Source organism: Nipponia nippon, unplaced genomic scaffold (assembly GCF_047370975.1).
Source record: "Nipponia nippon isolate SJK-2023a ecotype South Korea unplaced genomic scaffold, ASM4737097v1 scaffold_5, whole genome shotgun sequence".
Taxonomy (NCBI): Eukaryota; Metazoa; Chordata; class Aves; order Pelecaniformes; family Threskiornithidae; genus Nipponia; species Nipponia nippon.
Genome location: NW_028262369.1, coordinates 75,167,681 through 75,185,324, shown reverse-complemented (window position 1 = coordinate 75,185,324; position 17,644 = coordinate 75,167,681). Strand labels below are relative to the sequence as shown.

The 17,644-nt window shown below is 36.6% G+C and overlaps 1 protein-coding gene across 4 annotated transcripts in view; it reads left to right on the top strand.

The window, feature by feature from the left end:
* Window positions 1–17,644, top strand: part of AGPS (alkylglycerone phosphate synthase) — a 63,305-nt gene that overhangs the window by 37,447 nt on the left and 8,214 nt on the right. For 3 of the 4 annotated variants that reach the window (XM_087730229.1, XM_087730228.1, XM_087730227.1), the window contains 8 exons: window positions 861–912; window positions 3,332–3,408; window positions 7,063–7,175; window positions 8,896–8,965; window positions 9,948–10,009; window positions 11,850–11,939; window positions 12,386–12,485; window positions 14,256–14,313. In XM_087730229.1, coding sequence (XP_087586355.1) covers window positions 861–912; window positions 3,332–3,408; window positions 7,063–7,175; window positions 8,896–8,965; window positions 9,948–10,009; window positions 11,850–11,939; window positions 12,386–12,485; window positions 14,256–14,313 — 622 coding nt within the window. Of the gene's footprint in view, window positions 1–860; window positions 913–3,331; window positions 3,409–7,062; window positions 7,176–8,895; window positions 8,966–9,947; window positions 10,010–11,849; window positions 11,940–12,372; window positions 12,486–14,255; window positions 14,314–17,644 lie in introns of those variants that run through there. The other variant, XR_015698550.1, reaches the window with a different exon arrangement.

Genomic DNA, 17,644 nt, shown 5'->3' with positions numbered 1-17,644 from the left:
TACTTGTGACCAAAACAATGTTAACACCAATGTTGTAGCTGTTGCTGAACAGTGTGTACACAGTGTCAAGGCTTTCTCTGTTTCTCACTCTCCTCCCACCAGCAAGTAGGTTGGGAGTGGACAAGAGGCTGGGAGGGAATGCAGTTGGGACAGCTGACCCAAATTGACCAAAGGGATATTCTATACCATATAACATCATGGTCAGAAATAAAACTGGAGAGGGGAGTTTTCTAAGGGTTGCCGTTGCTTGAGGACTGGCTGGATATTGGTCGGCTGGTGGTAATTGATTGCTTTGGCATCACTTTTTGGTGGTGTTTTTCCCATTTTGCTTATCAAGCTGTCTTCATCTCAACCCATGAGTTTTCCCATATTTACCCTTCTGATTTTCTCCTCTGTCCCACTGAGGATGGGGACTGAGTGAGCAGCTGTGTAGTGCTTAGCTGCCTGCCAGGGTTAACCCACAGCAATTAGAGTTTTCAGTGGATTTGTAATGTATGTGTATCTTTTGATTACATAGCAACAGAAGCTCGATATTCTAATCAAGTATGGTGTCTTTAGTGCATATGGCAATTTATAAAAACACTTAATACTTGAAGGCCAAAGACCTTTGGACTATTCCTGTGTTGGCTTGAGGTTAAACTGAAAATTCTCAATGCGTTATATCTGGACATACCTAATAGATGTTGCTATTCAAGTGAAAACGAGCTTATAGTCACCCCTTCTCAATGATGACAGTATCAAAGAGTGCTTTCTTGTATGCTATTTTCAAATGAAAATTTGATTGTCATGAATTTCAGCAAAACTGTGTACATAATCTTTTTATTCTTCCTCCCTTTCGTTCCCTTAACTTTGCCCCAAAGAGATGTGCTCCAGCATCAATTCGCCTTGTCGACAATGCACAGTTTCAGTTTGGTAAGTATGTAGATCCTTTGGGATGAATATCTGTTTCAAAGTGTTTTGATTTTTAGTAGCTTAAGTCTGTCTTAGGCAGTAATTCTTTTGCTCAAAACTAGACAAAGAAGACAATGAACCCAAAGTTTGAACTCCAGATAGTGCCATCATGTGTACTTTCAGAAACACAAGGTTGTCTTTGTCTCTGGGAAAACAGTATCAACTACAACAGTCAGTAAAGAGCCATGCTCTGCATATAGATACATAAGACTTTTTTGCTACCTTTCCATTCTTGGCATATAGCCTACTGGAGAGTTTGAAATTCTGGAGGCACTTCCTCTATTTTACTGTAAAGGAGCAGACATGATAGTTTTGCAGTACAGTACTTGAAACATTTTCTTGCTAAGAGTACTAATGAGAAGTTGTGTATGAAAAAAAAGAATACAGGCACCTTACTTTGAAGGTAAGTTAGTTGATTCCTTTAAATTTCATAAAAGCATCACAAGTGTGGTGTATAGATTCCCTAGAAGTAGCACGTTTTTTGAAAAATATTCTGATGTAGCAATGATTGTTTGGGTGGGAGAGAGGCAATGACGTACATACTTGTCCAAAGTGAGCTGTCTATTTTTAAAAGAAGCTCAGATGTAGTAAATGCCATAACTGTATGCAAATAGAACTAAGCTGTAGGGTTTAAGTATAGAAAGTCAATGAAGCTACTAGAAGATTACTGAACACAAAGGTTTTGTGAAATTTCAACTAGTTCAAACACCTAAATAAGACAATGTCAGACATGCAGAGCAATCATTTTTGAGTACTTCTTAGGGAAAGCTGTCATTTTAAACTGTAAGAGATTCAGCAAAAGATGCGTTCTGGTTTAAGACGCTCTTGAGGAGAACCTAAAGTTCCACTACCCAAAAGCTAATAGTTTACAGAACTTGAAGGTCTTGCTGAGGCTATGCTGTTTTGATTGTACCCAGAAGATGAAAATGTGAAGTGTGACTGACCTTGAAAAACCTCTATTTTAATACCACTTGAACAAGTCAGAATTTCTGAAACTTCTTGTGGATAGAAGCCTCAGTGATGAATCATGACTTCAAATGGCATTAATATGATGGTGTTGAGGAAGTTGAACTTCGTTTTTCAAACCAAGGAAATCAGGATCTTTAAGACCTGAGAGCCCAGCAAGCCTTGCTGCTTGCTTTGGTCACTCTTTTTATTACGCTATTTTTCTCAGACATGTACAACAGAAGGCAGATGCCTTTTTCTTTTTAATTGGGAAGAAGTTAGATCAATTACAAGTTTTAAACCCAACACTGAATAAATCATTCTTTTACTTTTTTAGCTTTGTTCTGAGGTTGCAGCTTATATGGTCACCTGCAAAACATAGTTTCAGGTGTGTCAATACAAATTTTTTCTTGTAGTCATTATTAAGTAGGCTTAAATCCAATAGTTTTTACAAATAAATATTTAATAAATTATAATTTATTAATAAAAAATAAATTATTAAATAATAAATATGGTTTAATAAATTCATGTCCTTTTTGTTATCTGGTGCTTTTTTGTGTGCTTACTTAAGTGTGCTTGGAGGTGTACTCCTTGGTTTGTTCATATCTGCAGGGAGAGTTCCTCTTAATGAAGAGGGAAGGAGACTAACCAATTGCTGAAGTTCATGCTTTATTCAGGAGGAAATACTTTGTGAAGTATTTTAGAAGGAAGTATCATGTAAATGGTGCATAACTTTTTTTATGAATTGGGCTCACAGCACGTAGGCCAGATGCAAGACTGTTAAAGTGAAGCAGTAATGGGATTTTAGAAGTTGCTTGTGACTGAAAACAATGGAACAAACAGTAAAAGACTTTCATCTCAATTAAACCCAGTCCTGAGGCAGAGATGTTAATTTAACAGACTCCAAGACACCATTTATATATCCTGGTAATTTTGGTTCCCTGTATGTGATTAAGGAAGCAATTACTAGCTTTATGTAGAAAATTTTGCACAAATGACATAACCGTTAAGGAAAAAATTGCTTAACTCCTAACTTGCACCATTTTTGGCTATTGGTTTCAGTGGTTTTGGCATAACTTTAAAAAAGTTTACTGATCTTGCTTGGTTTTGTAGTGTAAAAACTAATGAAGTGCTCTTTTAAAATTTTCCAGGTACCATATACTTGTGAAGATATAAACTAGGGCAGCCTTAATTAGTGTCAAATGAAATATTTGTGCACAGTTGTATGTATACCTTTTAAAAAAATTTCATAAAAACCCATTCCTGAATCATCTTCTAAATGATTAGAGAGAAGTCTCTTTAATGATGATAATCAAAGTGCTCCAAGTGATTCTTGCAACTTTGACTACCAAGCTATTTTTTTATTTGCCCTTTGAAGTAGGAATTTTAAGAGCACTGTTTGCCTTAACACACCTTTTTCCACTCTTTGCCAAAGGTCATGCTCTTAAACCACAAGTTGCTTCCATTTTTACGTCATTTTTGGATGGACTGAAAAAATTCTACATCACAAAGGTAATTTTGGGGGTGTAATACTGTGTGGAAGTTGCATGCTATTCATAAAATTCAAGATTTTTTGGTATACTGTCTCTAATGCAGCTCAGTTTGAGTATAACAGATCCTACATTGTAGTATCAGTTAACTAGAGATTCTCTGGATGGTCTAATCCAAAATGAGATTATCTGTTTGAGGAGTTATTCCATGAGAGCTGTTCTCACTGATCACATCTGTAGATGAGATTAATGTGCCTTGTCTAACAATGACTCAGTGACAGAGCAAGACTGGAACCAATTTATCTAGCTTACAAACCACTGATCATCAGTTAATACTGATGGAGCAAGGCTAACACTTCACTATCTTTTCCTCTTCCCAGATTTTCTCAAGGCATAATCTACCTTCTTATTACAGTGAAAGTAGAATTTTGAGAGAACCTCAAGATTTTTGTCTTGAATTGCCTGTGTAAATTGATTTTTTTTTTTTTTGGTCTTTCTGGAATTCATCCCAATGAATACCCTTTTTAATCCAGAATTATCTGGTGCTAAAATGATTTCACCTAAGCTTTTATATTAAAGAATTTGTCCTGTTACTGATTTTTCCTCCAAATTAGCTAACTAGAGAGTTCCTGCAAATATGGGTATTCAAATGTAGAAAATTGCATTGTCCTTGTTTTAGATAACAGTTAAATAGGAGGAGGTAAACATTCCATTCTGATCTGATAATATTGAGTGTCTTCAAGGAGTGGGCTTACTTGAGAGACAGTGGCCAGTGTTGATTCTGCTGCTTTTTCTTGTGCTACTGAAGTAGAAAATGCCATGTGTCTTAGGTATTCCCTAGCAAAAGAAGTCCCATTAAGTTTAGAGATAGCCCCAAAATTATTTTGCTTTCCCTCTCTGATCTGCTGTAGTGCAGGAATATCTATAGTAGTGAAGATTTTGGCAGCAAGATTGCTGTCAGTTTGAAACAATCCTAGCTGGCAATATCTACTGCTTCTGTAGTCAGCAACAAGCATCACTGCTTCTTGGGATGTTGTATCACCAAGGGATGTTGTATGCCAATTCCAATTCTTCCAGCTCTGCAGGAGAGAACATGTGGAGAAATGAGAGGAATGCTATGCAATACTGATGCAGAGATTCCAGGTTGGTGACCAATCTGGAGCTCTTATGTCAGGGCTCAGTCCCCCGGTGTGTATGAGCAACTGCTACTTCAGAGAAACTCCCAGCTGGGATGGGAGGTAGGAGTAGAGAAAGGAGCAAGTTCAATGACCCTGAGACTGATATTGCAGGTGTTACTGGGACCAAGATACTCAAGTTCATCTTATACTTAATTCATCTGTGAATTGCTCCCTGTCAAAAAAACCCCAAAAAAACAAAAAACCAAAAAAAACCCCCAAAAAACAAACAAACCAAAAACAAACCACCAAAAAAACCCCAGAACAGATCAGGCTAACACTTCGTTCTTTTATTGAATGGAGTAGTCATTTAACTGATACCACTTAAGAGAACAGGGACAAAGTCTTTCTGGTTAACTCCTCCATGTTGTTTGGGACTGTTGACTGACACATGAATGCTCTAAGTATTGTTTGTCTACTAGTTCACACTGTAGCTAGTTCCTCCAGTGCCTCTTAAAGACAACTGTAAGGTGTTAACCTGAGCATTACAGCACAAAGATGGCAGAACAGACGAAAGGATTCATACTACATGAAATACAAGTGGTTCTAGAACAAGAAGGGACCATAAATAACATCTTAATAGACCTTTATTCATGTCCTTAGAGTTTATCACTGTAGTAACAATATTCTTTCTATTTGTTAGCTATGCTCTGTTTGTAGCACTAATGGATAAGACAGATCCTTTGACTGGGGAGGTATATTCTGTTTTGCAGTGGTTTTCACGGTGGTGTTTTGTCGGGGTGGTAGGATGCAATATCCTTTTCAGAAATACTAATTTGGATTTCTCTGACTGGGGCTCACCATACAGATTTGAGCTCATTGGCTGGAGGACTGAGCCACCCCAAGATACCTTGCCTTCTTGCTGCTTTTTTTTTGACCCTCCTGGTACCTTCAGTTAAGTTCCAGTACAGTTAATCTGTTCAGTTAAGGGAATAATAAAAGGAATAGCAACTAACTGGGATTTTTCTCAGCATAGCTGTTGTGCATAAAGGATGAATTTGAATCTCTTGACTATAATGTAACTTCATATAACATTGCTTGGTGCTTAAGTAACAAGTTACCACAAGCAGAGCAGAGACTGGAAGAGATGAATGCCACTGGAAAGGGAAAGGCTTTAAAAAAATAATTGCAGTCAATATACATAATAAGAATACATTGTTCTAAATAATAAATTTTTACCCTTTTTAACTGCAGAAAAAGTATTAAACTTTATTGCAACTTCATATACATCTCTATTCCTTCTGAAACCTGCTTAGTAGTGGTAGTTCACTGGAGCTAATTAATAATAAAAAGGTATGTAGAAAACAAGTAAGGCTCTTGCTTTTTGGACCAGTTGCGAAGATATGGCTCTTGACTGTTACTCCTGAAACAGAGCCATGTGGGCAGCCTCACTGTATTACTATTAAACCTTTAATAGTTGTCCTGGTTTCAGCTGGGGTAGAGTTAATTTTCTTCCTAGTAGCTGGTAGAGTGCTGTGTTTTGGATTTAGCATGAGAATAATGTTGATAACACACTGATGTTTTAGTCATTGCTAAGTAGTGCTTACACCAGTCAAGGACTTTTCAGCTTCCCACGTTCTGCCAGGTGCACAAGAAGCTGGGAGGGGGTACAGCCAGGACAGCTGACCCAGACTGGCCAAAGGGCTATTCCATACCAGATATCATGCTCAGTGTATAAGCTGAGGGCAGTTGGCTGGGGGGCAGCAATCGCTGCTTGGGGATGGGCTGGGCATCAGTCAGTGGGTGGTGAGCGGCTGTATCACTTTTTTTCCTGGGGTTTGTTCCTCTCTCTTGTTGCTTTCCTTTTCATTACAGTTTATTTTTATTATTATTATATTTTATTTCAATTATTAAACTGTTCTTATCTCAACCCATGAGTCTTCTCACTTTTGCCCTTCAGATTCTCTCTCCCATGTCACCAGGGCGGGAGGGTGAGCGAGCGGCTGTGTGGTGCTTTGTTGCCGACTGGGGTTAAGCCACGACAATAGTTTTCTCCCCATTTCCACTGGAATATGTTCCCTGCTAGAAGTTATTTTCCTTCCATAGTGCTTTTCCCAGCATAGAGATTTTCTGTGGCACACTGCTGATAAACCATTTTGAGAGCAGTGACATTTATGGTCATCATAGTGATCTTCCTGCTTTAATACAGGAATAGTTGACAGAATATAAATGTCTCCCTGTTGCTCAAAGCATTTAAGACCTGTTCTCTCTTCAGCGTAGGTAGACAGCTGTTATGTCTATCCTGCTTTTTAACAGGAGAAAAAAGGTGACAGAGATAATCTGTTATTTCAGTGGGCTTGTGAATGTTTGTCCTGTCAAGGAAAAACCTTGGTTGTTTTGGGAGTAAATTTTTGCAAGATGTTTTTTTTCCTAATCTTTCCTCTTAGTTGCAACAACACTTACTAACAAGAGCACATGCTGTGTATTTGAAAAGTAAAAATTTGTTGCTTGTATTCTACCACATAAGCTGTGATATAATGCAAAGTTTTCTCTCTTTGCAGTTTAAAGGATTTGATCCCAACATACTGTGTGTAGCTACCTTGCTCTTTGAGGGTGACAGAGAGAAGGTTCTTCAGCATGAGAAGCAAGTCTATGATATTGCCACCAAGTTTGGGTATGCTTTTCAAAGAACTTTTTCATATGAAGCTGGGAGTTAACTGTCTAGGAAAAAACAGGATTACCATATTTTTATAGTGATTACTGTATGGATACGTTCTCGGTTTACTAGTTTGAAGTGGCAATAATCAATTAGCTACTGAATGTTCCCTTTGATAAATATGGCTTGTGCTACCTCTTAATAGGTAACTACTGAAACTTCAGCTGTCTGTCTATTGCAGAAGAATAAGTGTTTGACTAAATATAGACTTGGTGTTATTAAAATGGAGACTAGCCCTTGTAATTGCTTATAGGCATGGAAGCTTCTTGTTTTGCAATACTAGACTCTATTTTAACTACAGAAGGGGAAGGCAAAATCATAAGGATAATATTAAATCTTTGCAGAATTGATGTGAGCATATGAATACAAGAAGCTTGTTTAAAAGAGGAGTTTGTATTTAGTTAAATGAATGCAGTGAATTTCTGTCCCACAGACTGTTTTCTATCCTTACAAAGGAGCAGAAAACATTCATTGGAGTGGCAGGCTGAGTAATGATCAGGTAGTTTCTGTCCTTTTGCTTTGATTAAGTGTTATTAATGAAAACCATCATTAGAAGTGTGATTTGTCAAGAATATACTTTTTTCTTTTTAAGAAAGTTATTGCTAGTATTAGTCTCACTATTCAATACATAATACAATACATAAGTATTGTTTTATCTATTTCAAGGCTATCCTTTCTGAAATTTGTGTTTTCATTGTGCTTTCATTCTACCACTTAAAATAACTTACAAAAGTGGGATCTCACGTGAGCAATTTGCTAACATTCAGTGATAAGAATAACATTGCTCTTGATCTTAAAGAGCATTTTAGTTATTTTAATGTTGTATGCCAGAAAAAGCTTCAACTGTGAATCCTTTTGTATTTTGGTATTTCAAGATGATTGATAAGGAGGGGTGAAACTTGCCTGTGTTAGGTCTGTTAGAAGATGGTGCTGTCTGTGTTGCTCAGTTAAGGCTATTAGTTAAGCGTTTAATAGTTTAACCTGGTTTAAAATGCTAAACCGTCTTAATGGTCTAAAATGCTTTAATTCTGTCCTTCAGGATGTCTGACTCTTTTTCTCCGCGGATACACTTCTCTCGGATTTATAGGAGTTTCTAGAAAGACTGATTACAGATGCCTAGCACTTTCTTGTTATCAGAAACCGGTAGTTAAAAACAAAGACATTCATAATGGTCGTAACCTGATAGATTAGTGAGAGCAAGGCTTCCGTTTTCTTTTTAGTGCTGTGTGTCTTTTTATCCATTCACATCACTTACACTTTTGGGATCTTGCTGTCACCACGACCCGTGAGCATACAAGTACACAAATCCAACATGCTTAGAAATGTAGTTGCACGTACTCCTGTAAATGAACATCAAGGGCATACTATGTCTAGTTCTCTTTGCCCTGCTCTTTTGTGATGTTTGAAGACTGTTACTTTAAGATCGCATCAAATGTTTTGTTATTGTTCATCTCTTCAGATTATGGAATGAAAAGAGAAATGCAAAGAGTTAAAAGTGTGGTCTGAAGTAACTTCTCTTTTCTAGTGAAGAAAAGACCCTACTATTTGCAACTAGTGTAACACAGCTTAGAGACAGCTAAACTTGCACATATGTTTGATAATCAAAGTATTTTTTAATTCTTTTTAGAAACCAGTGACTACTTTGCTGGAAAGTTAATGAAATTCTTGTTAATTGCAGTGGCTTGGCAGCAGGAGAAGATAATGGACAGAGAGGATATATGCTGACATTTGTCATCGCTTACATTCGGGTATGTCACCTTTTGTCTGCCTGCTGAAACTTCTGTTAATTAATATAATAAAACATAGAGATGTTCTTTTTGAAGATGCTTTCTCTGAAATCTAAATCCAGGTTGCCTTGGGTGATATCTCAAATTTCTCGCAGAGGTTGTATCTCTTCCATTTTTGACTAGTGTTTACTCATGGAACTTCATCTGCAAAACACCATAAAAACATTAATTTATGCGCTTGTTAAGAAAATAGTTTCTAATAAAGAGTATAGAAAACTAGATTGAAGAACCCACTAGTAGTTGCTAAATAAACCTGATCAGACTTATAAATCTACAGGTTAAATATAATCAAAGGCTGGAAAAATACTTGAAATACTCATGTGCTCACTCATCTCTTGCTCTTCTTTGGACATCTGCTTATGGTTTGAATCAGAATTCTAGGACAAATGGACCTTTAGTCTGAACTGTGGCAGTTGTTCTTATGAATTTTAGTCTTCCTGTTTAAGAGATATTTTTTTTCAGAATAGTATTCACATCCTGAGTGCTAAACTTTATTTGGCTTTTATAGTCAGGGACAAATCACTGAATTTCCCTTTATTTCAGCAGGCTATATGTAAAATGGGTCTTTATTCTACCTAGATAGGGATTACGTTCCAAATATGTATTTCTAGTAGGTATTATATTGGTTAACACAGTGAAACTCTTGGCTGGATGCTATAGTGATACAAGTATTTGATTAATGTAAGCATATGACAGTCTGACAAGTTGTCTCACTATAGCCATGACATCAAAAGGTTTGTTATCTGTGTTTTCGAAGAGCTGCTCTATTTCCATAATTATAAACTAATGTCACTGGGACAGATGGATGTTTTTGCTAAATAGACTTTCTGGTTTTCTCATACAAACTAACTAAAGTTGCTCCACTGTTGGCTGTGTAGCATACACTGCAATCCCAGATGTTGATGCTGAATGTTACTGATAATTTCCTTTCTCTATTTATTAGGACCTGGGCCTGGATTACTATGTAATAGGAGAATCATTTGAGACATCTGTTCCTTGGGATAGGTAAACTGTGATTATTCTTTAGAATTGCTTAAAACTTGTACTTGATTTCATTCAAATTATTTCTAACTCTTGCTTGCTCATGGGGAAAGTTAATTTAATTTAGGCCTTATGTGTATTGGAGGCTCCCTGATGTGCCTCAAGTCTTGCACCTGTGTGTTTTTGCTAAAGTTGCTAGCAAATTGCATATCAGGATTTTGTAAATGCAGTGTAGGCAAGCATTCAGTAATATTTCTACTTGGGTTAGCTTACTGTAACAAATTCAGAACTTGAAATTACCCAGTTTAGGAAGCTGGACAATGGTGATAACTGTATTGCGTGATGAGCAGCCACATGTGTGGGATCAGCAGTGTATTTCAAACAGAAAAGTTTGTAGTGAAGATAAATTAAATAAACTTTTCCTTTCCGCAGTAATGCAGGGAAATGAAAGAACTGAAAAGGTAACTTCTTCCCAAGATAAGCTTAGGAAAAAGATTTTTATCTTATCTGTTAACTATGGTTGAGAAACACTTGGCCACAACAGAGTTTAATGTATGAAATTGTTTCGATGTTTCTGTCCATTTGGTAAACCTGTTACACAGGATCTAAAGTGATTTGAATCAAAGCTTTACAGTATTTCAAGTGGAAAGTGTGCAAAGTGTGATGACTTAAGCTGGCAAGCCTATATTCTTGCTATTGAATTTAGTGGCAGTGGTAAGTTCCAGCCTCTGCTTCGAAGACTGGCATAGTATCTTAAATGGGTGGCAGAAGTTTGAGGACAATTTTAAAGCAAAATTGTTCTTTATTTTACTTTAGCTTTATAGATCTTGAAGTATGCTAACTGCTTAGTCACCGATTTGTTTTGCCTCTCCTTCATTTCAGGAGAGAATGACTCTTTATCTGGGAATTTAAGAAAATATTTGCAATTGTTCTCACCAAAGCAAATGCTTTCAAAAACTTTTTCTACTTTGACTCATAAGAACTATGTAATTTTCCATAAATCAGTCAGTTACCTTGTTCCTGACTGGTTAAAGATAGTTGAATAAAATATTTACCTTGCTTATTCACTAAATGGATAAATTTCTCTTGTGTATTACTTCTGTCAATCTGCAAAGTCACTTTAAATCTGTGTAAAATGTCTTAAAAATCTGAATTATATAGTATACCACTGCAGACCTTTGTGGGAGAACTTAAAACTAAAGAAATGGTCATTTGAAAAACAGTGATTTCTTTCAGTTTTTCTAGCACTTTGGATGCACCTGGGTCTGCCCTGGAAGAAAAAAAAATAATAAAAGCAAAACAAGTATGGCTCATGACAAGACTTAATAGCTCATTGCCATATTAGAATTATAACATTTCAAGCTGGCAAACTAGTACATAGCTGGACTACCTCCAGTTTTGGCCTTGCAACATACCAAAGGTATGGTATTAGCGGAGTATACAAGGCCTTAGAGTTCTCAAGCTTTCTACTGTGAGCTGTATTTGTCAACTACTTTGCCAAAAATTTGGGGCTGTTTTCCTGAGAAAGTAAGTAAAGACATACAGAAGTGGGTAACCTCCATTTTCTGTTGAACACTTTTGACTCCTAGTCCTTATGGGAAGAGCTTTCATTACATACTGTGCTTCAGAGTAAACTTGCTATTCAGGAGAAGTGCAGAAAAAGCAATACTAGTGAAGTCTTGATGATGAGGATTATTTTAGTCTTAGAACAAAATCTAAGCTACTTAAAACTTGTTCTAGAAGGCAATCTTCTATTTTATTAAATTATACTTTTTAAAATTATTAAAGCTGCAGCTGTGTTTTTTAGGAAGTTGTATAAAATCATATACTAAGATTTTATATTTTAATGTGTTTTCTGTTACAGGGTTTTGGACCTTTGTAGGAATGTCAAGGAAAGGATAGTAAGAGAATGCAAAGAAAGGGGCGTTCAGTTTGCTCCTCTTTCCACCTGCAGGTAAGCCATGCAACAACTTAAATAATCTGTCTTGAATCTTTTGATTAGTAAGAGACCTAAGGAAGAGGTCATTAAACTTGCTAGCTAGTAGGTAAAGTGCATCTATTAATGATACTACAAACACTTGTAATCTTCACCTTCCTCTTTTAACCTGCAAGTGGATTACATGTGAGAGTGAGTAATTCAAGGGATTAGTAGCACTTGGTTAGTCTTGACACTTACTCTTGCTTATATGCACAAGAGTCAAGTGTAATGACTTCTTTAAGAGCTTCAACTCTGTCATAGCATTGAGTCACTCATGAAGTATGAGCAAAAAGGATACAAAACTATTTTAAAAAGATGCTACCCTTTTAAAGAAGATAAGTAATGTTATGAATTGTGTAATGTCACATAGTGGCTGGCTAAATACCATAAAGCTTTGTTTGTAATGTAGTTCTCTTCAACAGGGTGACACAGACTTATGATGCAGGTGCATGTGTCTACTTCTACTTTGCCTTTAACTACAGAGGAATTAGTGATCCTATTCATGTCTATGAACAAATTGAGGTAATGTCTATAAGAACAGTAATTAAGGGGGGCGGGGAGAAGCTGATGTCCTGTAATAATATACAGTGAACCCATTGGCCAAGCTAACTGGATTTTGCAGGAAAGATCTCAAAAGTCTGTTCATAAAGCTGTGATCAGTAGCAGCTAGGGAAAGAGGTGCACACTAGCAGTGCACCAAGTAGAAGAAAGACTGCAAGGTGACTATTTTAGACATCAGTAAATGAACACTTATGACTAAAGTACAGGAAAGCTTGAACTGGAGTTTGTTCTTAGATGGCAGAAACTGTCAACTACAAAACTCAAATCCATGGGAAACAAGACTTCCTTAGTTCCATTATTTACAAAGCTACTTTCACTTAGTACTCCATTAATCTTTAAAATACATGATAAAACTATTGAGACCGTACTTTACTAATAGTGCTGTATGTAGAGTATAACGAATATAAGGGTGTCTTATGCTATTTCAGAGAATTAACTGCTGTGGTTATTTTTCTTTAGGCCTAGGTCTAAGTCTGCTGTGTTAGGCCAGTTGTAAGCTGCTTTGACATTTACCAAAAAGCTGTGGAATAACTCTCTGCTTGAACACTTTGGCTGGTGCAACACTATACTTACCTAATTAGGGGAAACTAATATCCTTGTTACCTTGAAGATGTAACACTTAGACATAGAAGGACTATGGAAAAACTGCTTTTTATCCTACCTTTTGGTTCATGTGCTAAAGCTTCAGCACCAGAAACTTGCTAGTAGGACTGTGGAGAAGTAGTCTATATTTATAACTAGGATGTCATTCTTCTCGTGCTTATTCTTTAGAAATTTTTCTTGAACTCGGGAAGTGGATGTAAAGTTTTATCTACAAGTTCTGAGGCTTCTGTGCTGTTGAATCTAGGGCATTGGAGAATGTAATATGTGTGCCTATTTAATGAAACTTTGTTAATACTTAGTGCTGTTTATTGGAATTAGTTAGCAGTGTGATCACCTGGATGCCTGTGTTCCATTGTAGGTGACTAAATTTAACCTAAGTAAGTGAGTTTGCCAACCAAGTATATGTGCTCTGTGGCAGACTGAAAAAAATCTCTAACTTCATAGCTATGGCTAGATACATTATTCCTAAAAAAGCACCCTTTTTTGAAAAAAACATTTAGTGCTTGTGCTTAGGAAAGCTTTCTTTGTTACAACCTTGTAAGCTGTCTAACTGTTCATAATCAGAGCTGTATGGGAAAGAAGATTCTAGAGCTTGAAAGTGTTCAAATATTTATTAACATAAAATTCTAAATTTTATTTTCTGCCACAAACTTCATCCATGAGAGGTGTCAGTTGTAAAGTACCTCACTTCCTTGACTAGAATCTTGGAGATCTGGGTCTAAACTGTGGTCTGAATAAGGATCTTGAGTCACTCTGGGGAGCCTGTTTTCAAACTACTTCATTGCGATTTCCTTTTCAGTAGGCACTTAACCATCTTCCAGATGAGCATCCCAGCCACTAGACTATTTTGGTTTTGGCAAGTGGGAAGTGATCCAGAATATTCCATTCTGGAATAATAGATTTGTTGTAACAGATGCCATTTTAAATGTCTTGGCTTTGATTAATGTTTAGGAATCCCCACTTACATTTATCTGCAGACTTGAATGAAAATGTTTACCTGTATTATGTGCCCTAAATACTTATGAAACTTTTCATACACCTGTGTAAATGAGTACGATGGCAAGCATTTCACTAAAAACAAATCTTGTGCATTTGCTGTTGAATAAGTACTTTGTCTTTCCAATTCAGAGGGCTGCTAGAGAAGAAATACTTGCCAATGGAGGAAGTCTGTCACATCACCATGGAGGTAATGTTCTCGGTCTAATATTAGTCTCTTTGATACTGCTAAATATTCATGAGTACATAAAATAGTTTCTAATAAAACTTTGAAAAATATTTCACAGGCATTAACTGAAATTACTGGCAGTGGGGGAATCTCCTGGCATTCTTTCTAGAAACTTCTCACCCGTTTGCCAGACTTTCAGGGGAAGTGTCCTTAGGCTTGGTTTGCTTGATGTTAAGTCACACAGTGTGGTGTATTTATGAGCACCAGCTTCAAACCTTTGATAGGAAGTCTACAGGCTGTCTGAGAACCTGAAAATGTAATTGATCAGTTTGTCTTAAGCAACTTGTACTGAACCTTGTGCAGAGGTATATTCAGTTACAAAGACCTCAAATGAGTTTCACAGCTTGAAGACAGTTTAGTATCCCTTGTGGCTAGGTGAATGCTGTTAGCCCCAATTCCAAAGCACTTAGTGAAAGTATCTGCGTAAAAGAGCTAGTGACTTTACGCTAGGCTACGTTGCAATCTACCATTTGTTGCATGATTGATGCTATCTAGGTATTGATATTACTGGCTTGCTGTCTGCTAACTTCTGATTATTCAGTTTCCTCTCTTGGAGTTTGGGAATTACTTGTCCTGAGTTACTAGCCTCTCTGCAAGCTATTTTGTGCTTTAATATTAAGCTTATCTCATGTGTAAGAGATACTTCATATACCTGATGCGTTACATATGTTTTTCCCACATATTAAGATAGCCTAATTTGATTGCATGTGTCCTATATAATGCTGTAAACTTGGATGTCAGGAAGACTTGTTGTGAAGTCGGTTTGATTTGTGTAGCCAACTTCTTTAAACTGGTTAACGCATTTCTTCTCTCTACTTTCTTGGGGTATTGTCTGGCCACAGAAGTAAGAGCAAAGAGGAAGAAGTCTAATGGTTTAAAACTAGATACAAATTTTGTAATTCTAAGAAAGCTCTGTGTGGGGAAAAGTGAAGGGCAGAAACTGTGCTTTAAAACATGTTGGTGATTTCCTGGACTTGAAACTTTTAGGTAGGGCTGTTTTCAGGTATCTAGCTTTGTGACAGAAACTGAAATGGATTCTGCTTTAGCAAGATCAGGATATTGAAAGATGTGCAGGTGATAACATGAGTGAAAACAGTTTCAGTATTTTTTGTTTAATATGTTCTTATTGTCCCCTGATTTATATGTCCTCCTCCTTTTAATATGGTGGTATAGTGGACCGGTCAGTTCTTGCACATGGGATGTGGAATTACTCCCTTGATATCCTATTGTGCTCTCCCCTGCTGTGGCAGCTGTATTTTACTGTGACTAGCATTTCATCCATTAACTTGCGTGCAGCTGGAGCTTGTCACATGTTTGGATGTACTTGCCCTCACCATATGAAACCTTGCTTACAGCATATGTTGAACAAGAAAAAAAATTGTGGCATTTTCAAACCCTTGCACAATTGAACTTTCTTACTCCACAGATACAGAAAAGTTGGTTTCCGTCAGACTTCTTATGCTCCTGTTGTATGCGTGACTGCCTCTTGTACTGATAAATATTTTCTGCTTTGAGTATTTTTGTCTGGCAGTTCATTTTGTATGATACTCAAGATCCATTTTTTCCAGTGCTTAGTAGATGTGCTGCTGAGAATTAGCCTGATAGCATCAGTTCTATTTACTGACCTTCAGGCCTTGTCACTCTTAGCACTGCTAAGACTGTTCTATTGTGTGGGGTAAAAGAAAATACTGGTGCAATTTCTTCTAGTATTTGTCTTGTAATTGTGATTAATAACAGTTGTTTTCACTATCTGGAAACAGACAGGCTGGTTTGTCTGCCTACAATCACACTGTGATAAATGGAGCTATTTTAACTCTGGTTTTGTGTATCAAAGAAAACAGATGTAGTCTGGGACTTGAGGCTATAGGAAATACAAAGCCTGCTTAAGTCAATCTTCATACACTCCCTGAGTGAAGAAGTGGTCATATATGACAGTTTGAGATGTATAAAGCTCTAAATTACTTTACATCTGGGAAGTACTAACTGCAGGTAGACACATAGCTACAATCTACAGTGAGAACTAAAATCATGATACTTCTAATTTTATGAAGAGTAACTTCAGAAAAACTTTACTTTAGATTCTATTTTAATCTCTATCTCTTCTCTCCTCCCTTCTCTTCAGGCTAACAAATATTGTAACTTTTAGGCAAGACTCACTAAAGTTAGCAATATGGTGAGAAGATCCCCACCCCGATGACTTTAGAGACTTAAAACTTGTAAGATGCATAACTCTTATTTGTTAATGGATTACATTAAAGATCACACCTTGCAATATATAAGAAAATACCAACATTCCAACAAAGAAATTGCAGAAGTGTATCAATACCAGCCTTGTACAGCAAGCATCTCATGGACACAAGAAGCTGTAGCAAAGCCAGGCACATACATCTGTGTAATGAATTTATCCTTTCAATGTAACAATCGCTTATATTTTGGGGTAGAATATCTGGATTTTTTTGGTTTTATAAATCTGGATATCATTTCTATGGTACTGCAACTTAAATGACTTTGTCCTTTTAATCAAATTGTTTTTCGAAGTCTTTCTCATTCTTGACTTTCAAATATTTAAATCTAATTAGTAAGTGTCAGGAATGGTTTTCCCTACTTTAATGTTAGTATTTAACACTTGATAACGTTTCTGGATTATTACAGAATTTACATTTAGGAAGAATCCGAGGCATATGTATTGCTATAAAAATTGGCCCAAAATACATAGCTGATCAGATAGGCACTGCTTATGCAGGGGGAATTCAGCCATTCTCTGGTGCATCAGAAATTGATCGTTATACAGGAGATTATTGGATTTTTTTTTTTTGATCCTGACAGTCTTGTCTAAATGTGGTAGGTCTGTTTCTCCCTAAACTTGTTGTGAACAAACTGCTGAGAAGCTTCTTAGTGGTTGTAAAGTAGTTTTTAATGTGTGACTTTGGTTTCTTATGCCTTCTTTGTCCCTTTTAACTAATGCTATGACATAATTTGTGGCTTAGTAAAAGTTTTTGAAAGGTATTCAGGAATTAGATATCTGAGTTGTAGCATTACTTCATGTCCTACATGAGATTTTACAGTCTCGATTATAGTTTTCACCTTGCCTTGACTGTGTCCTACACTTAGAAAGGGATAGTGTACATTTTCGAACACAGCTTTGATCCTTTGATCCTGCTTTTCTGGCCAGTGAGTATCTTTAGATTTGAAAGTCATGTAAGTAAGGGTTGCTGGAGCTCCAGTTAGCTTCTAGAAACTTAGCATTTAAAAAGAAGCATTAGGAATGACAATTTCATGTAGATACAAGTTT